Source organism: Choristoneura fumiferana, chromosome 17 (assembly GCF_025370935.1).
Source record: "Choristoneura fumiferana chromosome 17, NRCan_CFum_1, whole genome shotgun sequence".
Classification (NCBI taxonomy): Eukaryota; Metazoa; Arthropoda; class Insecta; order Lepidoptera; family Tortricidae; genus Choristoneura; species Choristoneura fumiferana.
This window is the reverse complement of record NC_133488.1, coordinates 9,259,951-9,273,828: the sequence shown is the minus strand read 5'-3', so window position 1 is coordinate 9,273,828 and position 13,878 is coordinate 9,259,951. Positions and strand designations below refer to the sequence as shown.

General features: G+C 35.6%; 2 protein-coding genes across 2 annotated transcripts; one reads left to right on the top strand and one right to left on the bottom strand.

Annotated features, from left to right (window-relative positions):
* Positions 1 to 9,091: 9,091 nt before the first annotated feature.
* On the bottom strand, positions 9,092 to 9,553 carry LOC141437004 (ubiquitin-like protein 5). The gene has a single exon (XM_074100172.1). It carries the CDS (start codon positions 9,340 to 9,342, stop codon positions 9,121 to 9,123), a length of 222 nt encoding a protein of 73 aa, XP_073956273.1. The 5' UTR covers positions 9,343 to 9,553; the 3' UTR covers positions 9,092 to 9,120.
* A 696-nt stretch (positions 9,554 to 10,249) lies between these two features.
* Bet1 (blocked early in transport 1) lies at positions 10,250 to 10,993 on the top strand. The gene has a single exon (XM_074099922.1). It carries the CDS (start codon positions 10,545 to 10,547, stop codon positions 10,881 to 10,883), a length of 339 nt encoding a protein of 112 aa, XP_073956023.1. The 5' UTR covers positions 10,250 to 10,544; the 3' UTR covers positions 10,884 to 10,993.
* The last annotated feature ends 2,885 nt before the right edge of the window (positions 10,994 to 13,878 follow it).

The following is a 13,878-nucleotide window of genomic DNA, read 5'->3' as shown; positions in this document are numbered from 1 at the left end:
CGACAACCGCAGGCGAGTATTTACTGGTCGATTAGCTGAGTGAACTTAAAATCCGTTTGGGGCTGTGTTTCGCTCTAACCTTTAGCCTTTAGTCATAAGAATGTTTTATTATTTTAAGTTTGCTTTATCGAGGGTTATGTTATGTTTTATTTATTACAATATCAAATAATTTCAATTGTTGATGATTGACTAGTTTTTAGGAAAAAATAGTAGATCGTACAACAAGAGAATAAAACGAGCCATTTTACCAAGACGTTCTTATAATAGACACGTCGAGGGGAAAAGGGTTTAATGCTCGAGTTTTACACTCTGCTTTTCACTTCGATTGCAAGTAGATGAAATAGCACAGTGGAAACAATTGTTCACTTACTGGGTACCTTTTAGTTTTTAGTTTTATTTAAAAATATATAGAAACCTTTTCTTTGTGGCTGTTGACACCTGTCTATCTTGACCTTACACTGTGATCTCACTCACCTTGGCCTTACGAAGATTTGGATGCACTAGAGAGAAGAGAGACTTAAATAGGAAGTCTACGAGCATGAGAAGTAATGAGAAACTGAAAAAAAAAATATTCTGTTTAGTCCATCAGTTGGATTATTTTAAAATATTGAACATGTATTTTTTCTTTGTAAATCAGACAAAAAAATTAAAAAATGAAGCGCGTCAAAGTTCGGGAATGCGCCGGTGAGGTCACGCCGTGCTTGTGACCCACTGGGTGACATCATGCGGAATTTGAACAGGCAAAATAAAAAATACGTGTCCTTTTTTCTAATAATCTAACGAACGGACATTTTAGTATACATACTATCTATTACAACAAACTCACGCTACTCTCGCTTTTCGGGTTGCCTAAACCTTTATTTTACGCCACCAGTCCTAATGCATATTTAGTCAATATTTCTTACTCGTGGGCGTGCACCTCTAATTGTCTCTGACGTCGCACAGACCGGCCCACGCAAATACAAGCGTCGGCGGAAAATCAAGTCGGAAGCGGATTCCCCCCGGCACGAGTGGGGAGCGCGGCTCGGCGTCGCCCCGCGCGCCGCGCCCTCGCCGCCCTCGCCGCCGCGCGCCGCCGCGCCGCGCGCCCGCGCCGCGCCCCAAGCTCATACACACCGAGGAGACCGTCAGACCAAGGACTAAGCAGGTAACTAGCTCACTCAACAGATAACGTTCTCTGTTACAGCCCGGCATCTAACAATTGAAAGAATTTATTCACTATTACGGAGACACACATATAAAAAAAACGCAATTACACACATGAAAACTCAGTCAGAAAACAGAATATACACTACGAAAAATAATAAGTCAGGAATTGTAACTAAACTTGAAACTGTGTCCTAAGTGTGTCCTGCGCTAAGGTGCGCATGCGCGGTCATTTAATTTTGACTGACATTTATTTTGCAGTTTAGTGAGCTCACTTCACTACAAATTTTCGTATTTTTGATTGTGAACAGCTCTAAATTATCATTGCCAACGTGTGTTATGAAGTGGTGCAGGAACAATGCAAAATTAAAATGTCCAGGGATCACTTTCCACTAGTAAGTAGACGTAAAATACGGTATTTGACAACTCCTGATTTTGCCGTATCTTAATATTATTATGAAAATATAGATATACAGATAGTGTTCAGCGAAGGGAAAATTTAAATCTGTTGAAAATTGGATTTATAGTGATTTTTTTGAAAAATCTATATACCTGTCTCTTTCTCAAACGCTTTTCTCTATGCAGCCAGTATGGCGGGTACTGGCGTGTGATGTCACATGCCAGTATGTCTTTCTCTTTCTAATCTTGAATTTCAAACCTTTATAACTTTGTTATTTGTAAAGGTAGCTTAAAAATTGTTTTTCTATTCGATAACAGGCATTGTGTAGTTTTAATTTATAAAACATATACAAAATAGTCAAATACCATATTAGATTTATATTCAAAAAATTTCAAATACATTATCAGTTGGAGATGGTCAGTATCAAGTCTGTGGTCTATGGCTCACATAATGTAAATGACAGGTTCCTCACCCTCTTCATATTTTCTTCTTTCCTGTATCGCCCAAACAATAGGTACAAACAGTCTTTTATTTTTTCACGATTTTTAGTGTGAATAATATAAGATACAATAGTTTAATGACCACCATTATTGAAGTTTTTTCGTTGATTTTTGTATAATTTTTTTTTTCAATGATTTTAGTGTGAATATATAAGATTACATAGTTAATGTCAATGCTCGTCACCTTTTACGAGACGCATGCAGAGACGTTCATTATTCAAAACTCCTGGTGTTTCCCACCCGGTTGCATTTCACCATATATGCATTACGAGGAGCATAAATTGCTTAGTAACTGTGTGGAAATGATTGAAAATGCATGCTCTACAATATTTGAAGAGTTCCCTCGATTTCCTTAGGATCCAATCATCAGATCCTGATTTGTGCCCATGGGACTTATCAACTCATAATTAGAGGTATTCAATGACAAACAAAAAATATATTTTTTCAAATCGTTTCATGAATGACGGAGTTCTGAGGTAACAGCCAAAATAAATACATTTGTTAGTTCTTTACCTCAAAAGCATAAATTTCGAGCAGCGATTCACCGAATCGCATTTCACCTCTATCATGTATTTGATTGTAGTGTAGTTTAGCCACAATCGTTTATTTTTTTAGTTGCATTTCACCTCGATTGTGCATTAAATATCGTATTGTGTCTCACTCAATCATGTTTTTTTTAGTTGCTATTAGTTTTAGTCGCATTTCATCTGGATCGTGTATTAGTGTATTTTAGTACAAACATCAATTAACGCGTTAAATTAATTAGAGGCCCGGGCAAACATCAATCGCGGGAATGCGTCTAAGGTAAAATACTACACGAAAACTGAGATTCTACAAATTATACTATATTAATTATACTATTTTATTATATTTATACTATTATAAAAAGCTATGCGAAAAATTGCATCAAGTACGAGGTTCTATTGAAATTTTGTTAGTTCGATCGAGGTAAAATGCGATTTGGTAAATCGCTACAAGGAATTTATGCTTTTGAGGTAAAGAACTAACAATGAAAAATACAACCGAATTGATAACCTCCTCCTCTTTTCTTTTATGTCGCTTAAAAAAACAAGCTGTCATTATCAATATATGACACGTCATTGAGACGTTAAGAGGCTGTTTTACCATCCATTGATTAGTGTTAACTGGCGGTTAGGTGTGATGCCGTCTCCGTCTATTAGAACGAAACAAATAGAGACGGCATCACATTTAACCGTCAGTTAACACTAATCAATGGATGGTGAAATAGCCCTAAATGTAAGAAGTGATCCGTCTGAACGCCAATTGTCTATGTAGTTTTGTGAATCATTGCATCACGCGAGCTAACCAATCCCTGCTTTGTTTATGATTTTAACCAATCAATTCAATTCAATTCAAAAATATTTAATTCGGACTATTGTACATTTGGCACACATCATCCATAGGTGTTAGTATATAAAGGTCAATACTTAGACTAGTGTTAATAAAATAAAATCAACAAGCACGTCTATTTGTAACCTTGAAATTGATTCGTATTTGAATTATAAGTTGTTTTGGTTTTAAAATAGAATTAACATAATATTAATTTGATTTATATTTATAGATTTAATAACTGTATTTCGTGGACTCATCCACTCTTAATCCCTGTTTTAAAATATTCTACTTGTAGTTCTGCTATGAAGTTCAAGGCCTTGCCTCTAGGTTATGGCAACGCGTCTGCAATACCCCTGGTGTACTTGCTCGTTGCCATTCAGTCCAATAAAAAAAATAAGTTCAAGCTTTTTCCATTCCAAATTTCATCAAATTTGGTGCATTGCTTTAGTTGTGAAAAGTTAATTATTGGTATATGATTAAAGGTCATCACATTTAGATCCAAACCGGCGATTAAAAAACTATATATTGTAGGTACAGAATATTTCTCGAGTTAACAATATTATAAAGTTCCGTTTCTTGCAAAATGTTGTACCTCCGCTCGTGAGGTTATTTATAGAAAGACGTTTTGTTTTTAGCAAAATAGATGTTTTTTTTATAACGGACAAAAGTAATCCCTACTAATATTATAAATGCGAAGTACTCTGTCTGTCTGTCTGTCTGTCTGTTACCCTTTACGTCGAACACTGAAATTTGATGAATTGGGTATATAGGTAGTTTAACCCAAGGAAACATAGGATACTTTTGTTTAGAACGCGATAACCTAGAATCCGCGCGAAGTCGCGGGCATAATTTATTATAAATGCGAAAGTTTGTTAGTCTGTATGTTTGTTACCTAACTCTGCACGCCTTAACTGCTGAACCGATTTACATAAAATTTGGTATACAGATAGTGCAAGTCCCGGAGAAGGACATAAATAGTTTTTATACTGAAAAATTGCATAGTTACCGCGGAATAGCGATAAACGAAATCGCGGGAAACAGCTAGTTAATGAATAATGAAACTAATATTGATGTCTTCAATATTTTAATTAGAATTAAGTTTGGACCGTACATTAAAAAAAGCAATTTATTAAATGACTTCTTAAAGCGTGCACTATAAAGAGCCTATTTTCCTTCTGTCCATTCCTATATTGAACAGATTAGCTTGTTAACTATTATGAAATAATGTTACCAGATACGATATATATAGGCAGGAACCAATTTACACGCATATAATTTGACAATGACCAGGATACCGATACCAATGAGTGTTTATTATTCACAGGTCCGGGCCGTCCCCGCGGCACCCCGCCGACGACCTGGGCGATCCGACTGCGCTCGCCGACCCCTCCCTCCCCGTCACCCGAGCCTTCCCCGCGCCCTCTCACAATCACCCCCGCGCCTTCACCCCTTCCTCACCTTTAACCGCGTCCACCACCACGAAGGCGGCCATTCAAATGCGAAATGTGCGCTCTAGAGTTCCCTCGGCGCGATGCGCTGTTATTACACGTTCTGTACATATATGACGTAACAGAACCAAGCGGCGACGGCCGCGGTTGTCGCCAGAAACTCGCGCTTAGAGCCATCCGTATTTTATCCCTAGTGTCGTCAGTATAGCTAAAAATACTGCGATACTCCAAAGGGGAATAGCTCAGCTCGTAATCCCGCGAGTTTGTAGAATTTTAGCTAAGTGAGAACAAGACTTGAGAGCGAGATTCGGAAACTGACTAAATGGAGCTAATATATTCAGACTGATATCGCTTCGCTTTTGTTCGAGCGCAGTTGTTGTGATATCGTGCGTAGCGGTATAAATATTGTACATATGTCGTCTTAATTATCTGTTTTAGCCGCGTTGGATTAGTTAACATTTAAGGAATTTAGGGCATGGATTATATTTAATTATTTAATACGAATAAAATTTCTGTTTAAAGTATTCTTAGCTGGGCCGTAGAGAATAACCATTTTTCTACGTAACTTTTTTTTCTACCTGCGTAGGTATTTCGTTTGGTCACGAACGAAAATATTACATATTAGAAGGCTTGTATTAGACAGGGTTAGGCAGTAGGTCAAATTACTTGTGTCTTTAGTTTGTGAGCCCGCGATGTGCGAGTTCGACTCATGACCTTTTTTTTTTTCAATCAAAAGATCAAGATAAAAAAATTTGAAGTACTAATGGATGAATCTCCCTTTTTTTTTTTGAACATATGTAAGTGATACAAAAAAAAATATTTCAGGGCAGGAACTGTCTAAACTAAACAAATTTGTAGACTGTCATATGTTTAAATGACAGTTCAATGACTAATTAAATTACTGGCAAATGACCAGTAAATAGCCGTAGAGAAAGAAAAACCAACCATTCATCCAATAAATAACGTAATCAGTCAAAAAGCTATGTAATGTGCCAGCTATTACTATTATGACGGTGATTTAAAATGGTGTTATGTGAATCTATTTTCTTTTTTTTTACTTGGTTGAAGCTGTTTCTTCTACGATATGATAAGTATTGTAATAAAAATATACATACTTAGAAAGTTAGATCATAGAATTCTGTTTAGAAGCTAATCCAAGACTAGTACACAGAGGAAGGAGTGTGTCTGGTCTAATACCTATAATTCTTTGATTTCAGCCAGGATACTTATTGACACTAGTAATGTAATATTTATAAAACCGATGTCAATTGTTGTAAATATATTCTTAAAATACTTTAAAACATAAAATAGGGACGGAAATGCTTGAGGCAAGACACCGTTGAACTAATTGTTACTTCTGAAACATTACTTATTGTGACATTGAATCATTATGTTTGTCTGTTTGTATTACTGTTGCCTATATTATAAGACTATGTTGTCGTATTGTATTGTTGTATTTTATTAATGGACTGATTTGTGGATTAGTACTGTACATAATGTGTATTAAAGTTTGCGAATAGTCTTTTCTTTGTTTAGTACAAATACTGTATGTTTTGGGGTCTTTTAAGTACTTTTAACAGTTTATATTTGCTTTTATGTGATATAGATGTAAACAGTTAAACGTTAGTTGTGCCATAGACGCCAGTGGCAGTTCAACGTTGAGGATGATGAGGACTATAATATAATTAATTATTATATTTGAAGATGTCTACAATGGCTATCACGCATGCCATTTTCTTGCATAATGCGCCTCTTTCCAACTGTTAGTTATAAGGGACGCACAGAGACAAAACTAGTTTTACCCAGTTTTAGTGCGAACATGCGAGAAGACAACCGAGTCATCATTCGAGTTCCCCATAAAGTACAATTCACATTGACCGGACCGGACGGAATCGGCTGCCGCCGCGTTCCACCGGCTCCTCGAGCACGCTGAGGCAGCCGACTGGCGTCCTCCAACCGGACGGAGTTGATCGAACGCGACGGCAGTCGAACGCAGCTGACCGGCCTCCACGGCAGCCGAATGCAGCTGTCTGAATGCGCGAGGAGCCGACCGGCCGCAAGCTGTGTAAATTCTATTAAATATATATATGTGATGTTAGTACTGCACAGACCTTTTAAATTCCTTTGGCATGTTATAAAGAGCGCTAGGACGCCGTCCGGCCGCTCAATGTGAATCGTACTTAAGAGCACTCACGGGAAAATTCCCGATAGTCCCTTTACCCTTAGCAATTTACCAAGTTAGCTGTTTTTCCAACAAGCGCATGGTAGCAAATCAATGGTGCAATACATTCCCCAAAATGCTTTGAAAGATATAATCCTAGTAGGGTTTTATGTTAATAATGTTCAAAATCGAAAATGTATGAAAGGTTTTTGTAACTTTGTAAGGCAAATTAATTGTAAAGTATTCACATAATTTCCTTGATTATGGGGGTTATGGCACATTCATTACAGTGGTGGTATAAGCAGCTAGCTCTTCTGTAAATGGTCTTTTTGACCGTTTGCATGATGTATTATGGTAGAGTGCTGGTACAATTGCATGCACTACAAGGAACCAAAATCAGATCTATTCAAAGACTAATATGTTATTAGTTTTATTTTTTATCTGCTTTTATAGTATCAACTCATCATATAAGAACTGATGAGAGTACATACACTCCATTTTTAATCTACCATACAAACAAAGAACGGCATTATGGCTAGTCAAGACGAGGCTCTAAGGAGTCTATTGTATCATAATTTAAGTCTTGAAAGATGCTTGGAAGACATCCAATTAATATCTTATGCACATCACCAAATTGTCATCAATCAAACATGTAACCAAATGTAAGTTATATTGACATTTAATGTTGTATACCTAAGCAATGAAATAAAACAGTCCAATTGAATGTAATTTGTATATATTTTTTATCCTACAATTTAGAAAAAAAGTATAATTACAGACTAAGAAGTTTACAACATTTACAAAAATGTAACAAAGTGGGTAAATCAGTTTCATCTGCTTTCAAAATTATCTTGGTAACAATGAGCCTAGAAATAGTAAGTAAAAAAAAATACTCCATTATAAGTTGTCAATCAGCATTGCCTGACTTTTTTTGGAAAGAGGGATTCTTTCATCAAAACGGGACATAGTAAAAAAACATATATTTTGACTGAATTTGCATTGTCTTGTCATACTACCTTTTCATACCAAATTTCATGTCAATGTCATTTACCAATGAGGAGTTCCATCCTGCAGAGACAATCCTGGCTGGACCACCAGGATGTCACTGTCAGATTATTGTATTGTCAGCAGATTTACATAAGTATGCCAAATTTCAAGTCAATCCGACTACTGGAAGTGGGTCAAATTCAACTTGCAAGATTTTACATATAAAACATACATTGCAAGTTAAATAAAAGCTTTTAAATAAAATAGGCATGGAACATTTATTTTAATGAAAATATGTTACTGTAACAATAACTATCTGATTTCTGTTGCCTATGCAAAGCGGGACTGAACCTGTCCCGGGCGGAACATTTTAATTGATTTCAAAATCGGGACGTCTTGTGATGCCATTATCAGTGCTATTTTGAATTGGTATCCAATGAGATTACTTATAAAGCCTAGATCAGTACAAACGCTTGTAACATGTAACCTAACTGATAGTAGAAAAAAGGGATTTAACAAATACTAGCTTTTACCTGCGGCTTCGCTTGTGTTGAATTCGGTTATCACGCTCTGTTCCCTCGGGAACTGCACATTTTTCGGGGATAAAAAGTAGCCTATGTGACTCTGGTCCATAAACTATCTCTATGCCAAAATCACATTGATCCATTGCTCAGTTTCAACATGAAAGACGGACAAACAAACACACACTCGCATTTATAATATTAGTAAGTATGGATGTACTTTAAAATTCCACTGCTAAGCAAATTATTGCTTAAATACAGAGGCAACACAAAAAAAAGCATAAGTTTTTGATTTGTGTTGCGTTTGTATTTATGCAGTGAATAATGTTTTGGTAATCTCTCAATATTGTACAAGACCTAGATGTGAACCATTTTTGACATTTGGATGTTATTTCAATATAATTTAAAATGCTTTACTAAGTAAGGCTTTACTCAATGAACACTACATTCGGCCGTTATTCTTAGGGTTAATCTTTTCTTTAAAAAGTATGCAAGGTATTCATTCATGTATTGCCTTTGAGTATTTATCTAATTGCGCATTTCCTTATGACCTGGTGTTGAAAAAAAAGATCACATAGTTTTAAAGTTTATATGGAAATATAACTTATTGATAATATAACTCTAGGTTCATTCCATCGTGAATTTCATAGTCTGATAATTTGATGTGATCTTTGAACACAGTATACCATTTCTTGAGGACGATTTTGTCGTACCGCGTACCGGTCTGCGCTGCTATGAGTTTCTTGAGGTCCCCTACTGTGTCATCTGGGTTACATTTCACTCTCACTTTCTTTCCAAGACGATCGTTGCATGTTACCTCTAGCATTTTGTTTTACAAACAAGTCCTATGATGATTGATGTTGAATTTACTCAGCCTTCTCTTCAGTGCTTTCTCGCAGTTTCTAGATTCGGTGTCGTTATAAATATGTTCGATTTCATTAAATTACTCAATTCTGTTCACGCTGAGCAAAAGCAGTCAGGCCGCTAGCAGGTAAATAAAACAATTCAATTCAAAATTATGATTGTTGTGTTGACGATTGACGACAACGCATACGCAAGGTTGACAAGACAAGACGTCATCACACAAAGTGATCCATAAGTAAGTAGTAGTATCGATTTTTAACATCGATTCAGAGTACTAAACCGATCTATCTATAATAATGGAGATTCAGTTTTAACAATTTTTTTGTCGAAATGCGTAATTAGATCTTATCGTGCCGCCCCACTTACGCTAATAGTATTTGATAGGAAAGTAAGAGATACGATACGAATTGTGGATTTCGATTACTAAGGTCATTTCTTCCATAACTGGATTTACATATTGAAAATACGAGCCAGAAAAGCAACTCAAGAAAAGATCAATTTTTAAAGAATCGATCATCTTGACTTCGATTCAGATCGATTCGAGAATCGATCTTTTCTGGAAAGAATCGCCATCTCATCACAAGACAAAAATTTAAGGTCAGATAATATCGTAAATCAACAGCGCTACGAGCGAGATGCTACGTTTTTAAACGAACGTCAGATGTCATTTACTGTTTAGTTCATCAACAAATCAAAATCAATCGCATGAAAAGACGGCGACAAAAGTTTTAGTTTTGCTTTAAAATAAAAACAATATTTACTCACAGCTAAGGAATTTATATTTTTCAACAATAGAGTGAAAATATTTATGATTTATTTTCGCAGAACATTATAAAAATATTTTAACTATGATACAAAAAGTACATAACAAAACGCAGCTGCTGATTTGTCAAGAAACTGTCATGTTATTCAAGCCCATGTATTTTCATAAAATAAATTGTTGTTAAATCATACAATACAGCTAGACTTCCATTCCAATCTGTTTTTTAAACAGTATCAAAAGAAGAACCAACCTATTTAAATTTGTGAAGTGTGCAAAATCTGTGAAGCAGGGTGTACTGCGCTTTACGGAATTTCATAGTCGATTGGTACTTTGAGCCCGTAATCTAATTCGATTTCACTTCGTAGTAAGAATAACTCAGCAAAACGGCGGGAAGAAGCAGTATGAGACGAGCTCGAGATGGGTACCAGTACCAACCAATTCCTAGAGTTGCGACAGACGATGCAATCGCACATGAAAATGACCAAATGGCTGAGGAACTTGGCAGTAAAATCAGCACCCTTAAACATATGTCCATCGAAATAGGTAACGAGGTTCGATATCAAGACAAGATTTTACGTGGACTCGATGATGACGTCGACAGAAGTTCAGGCTTTCTCGGAAAGACAATGGGAAGAGTAATGAGACTAGGAAAAGGCAACCACAACTACTATATTTTCTATCTATTCCTTTTTTCTATTTTTGTTTTCTTCGTACTTTATATTGTTCTGAAATTCAGGTGATCTGTTATAAAATATGACTACTTATTATAGTCTACCTTGTTGAATCCACATATTTATATACTAAGGCAAAAACAAAAATATTGTGTAAATAAAAATAATTTCCAATGTAATGATAGTACTTAAATTAACTTCCTTTTAGTAACTTAATTTACCTCTAAATCTCAACCTTTGATGTGACCGCTGAAGTGGCTTTATTGCTTAGTGCCAAGGCATTGAATGTCTCAAAAAATTCATACAATGAATGGGAATGTATGTATTAATTAGATTGATGGATCAAAGGGAATGTGTTGAGCAATAAATGATCAATATAATTGTTCTACAAAATTATGTGAAAATAAAATAAAACATGAGACTTCATTATGGATGCACAATAATGCACATTCCACTATACCCACAAAAAGTTAATTAGGAGGTACAGTCAAGGGCATAAATGTATATGTTACTAAGATGTAAAAAATATCTTTACACCTTTATGCCACTAAACTAGGATTGCCAGATAGCCGGGACATCCGGGATTGTCCCGAAATTATGTGTCTTGTTCAGTGTTCAGGAATTACACTTTAATGTCCCGGATTTCGACTACTAACTATAATACTAGTTTTTTTATTAAGTTAAGAGAGTAGTATTTCCTTCTATATTAAGCTGCGGTTAACATTGACGGCCTGTATTCAGATCTCACATGCCTGAGAACTGTTTTTGAGGTCCTGCCCTTCCAAAAGACTTGTCAAATGAGAAAATCTGGGCTCACTTTATTAAAACAACCAATTCTAATGATTTTACCAATTTGAAGAAAATAGTGGTTTTGTGCTTGTATTCCTAATTACCTACCTACCCAATTCGTAACCCTTGAATTGTCCCGGAAATGAAATGCCTGTATCTGGCAACCCTACACTAAACACAAGGTCGATGTATACATATATTTGAGGCTATGGCTGTATAGATAATTATGCCCCTGACTGTACATGCTATTGTAGCTCTATCTCCAATAATAGGATAATCTCCAGTACTTCTAAAGAAATAAAGATATAGCAAGTTTTATAGGCAAAAAACAATATTCATTTCATTTTTTTTTATTTATAAAACAGAACATGAGCAACACATTAAAGCTTTAAACAATACAATTCTTTTAAAGCATTACAGTAGGCATCTCCAACTGAAGCCTTTGTAACTGATATAAATAATCTGCAAGGTACTTTCAAAGACATTTCACAAACTCTCACAGTGTCCATCAAAAATGCAACTACACCACAAGCATTTTGTATTTTATCACTTTCACAATAAAGACCCAAATCCTCTAAGATTATAGTTGAAGGTACATTTTGCCAATTAGGCAAAGTTGCAATACTTTCAATTAAAGATTCCAAACTTCTAGCATATAAGAAACTTATCATTTTCATATAATGTCGGTCCACAGAACTCAAATCTTGGGATAATTCAGGCAGTTCATTCAGTTCCTCCTTCATAATATAAAGGACTTTTCCAAGTCTGGAACAGGCAATAGCTTCTTCAAAAAGTTTCTTACGATTCATCTTACAATTTTCAAAATAAAAAACACACTCATCAAAACTCTTCATTTTCAAAAGCAAAGCGGCACTTTCTGTAATTAAATTATATCAATTGTGTAATTAAATGAGAGACTTGATATTCAGCTTACAAATACTCAAACAAAACAGTTACCTACTTAATTTATTTCTGTACTCCTAATCAACACTAAGTACTTGAATTTTGAAGTTATCTGTAATGTAATGTGAAAAAGCAGAGCTCAACATTAAATGAATCGTGAGAGTGACATTTGTTTAATATAATTAGCCGCATTCCGCACAGTAAAGAGTACCTACTTAAATAAATCTAAAAATATTACCAACTAAAATTCGAAAATTTCGAAACTATTTCGAACTTTGACGTATGTCAATTGTCAATGTCAGTGCTAGCTAAAGGTGCGGCCAGATGCGGTCGCTCGATTGCAGCGATAAATCTGGTCACGTGACCCCATTTTGGAGGCGATTTTGAGTGAAAAAGTAGCGTCAAGTAAAGTCGCCGCGTCGAACAGCACACGTTCCCATTACGGTCATGGCATAATAGTGTCGTGGATAGAGACCTTTAATTTACATACATACATGCATGCAATGTGTATGTATTTATTTTAGTTTCGACAGTCGATAAAAACTCCGAATTTTTCACATGCAGGTGTTGCATTTCATGAAAAGTTGAACCGATTTTGACGAAACTTAGCTAAAAAATTAATGATCAAACGAACTTACCAAGTGAAGTTAGATCACAATTATGTGAGCAGCTTCATTCGACGCGATTTACATAGTGTAGTAGCCATATAATATGTACATTAAACTTTCTACCGACTTTTTAAACTTGAGATTCTTATTGCCGGGGGGCACAAAAAAGTAGGTAAATAAAAATATTGCAGTCTTTTATTATAGGTACCAAGGATACCATAGTGTATGCCGTAACGTAACATACCTTTATCATAAACTAGCGTTCACCCGCGGCTTCGCACGCGTAAATCATTAGATACAGCAGTTGAATTGAAATTCCGGGATTTTATTATATTCTCGTGGAAATTCCCTAAAATTACATCGTGGTTTTCATTGATGTTATATTATAACAACCATGCCATATTTCATGACTCTAAGCTCAGCGGTTATTTCGAGATTTTATCCCTATCCCGTAGGAATATCGGGATAAAAAGTAGCCTATGTGTTATTCCAGACGTCCAGCAACCTACATATCAAATTTTATTACTCTAAGCCCAGCGGTTGTTATTTCAAGATTTTGTCCCTATCCCGTGGGAATATCAGGATAAAAAGTAGCGTATGTTTTAATCCAGGGTATAAACTAACTTTTTGCCAAATTTCATCTAAATCCGTCCAGCCATTTCAGCGTGAAGAGTAACAAACATATACTCACTCACTCACAAACATTCACATTTATAATATTAGTAGGGTTAATTCAGTTTAGAAAGGAATGGTGAAAAATTGAG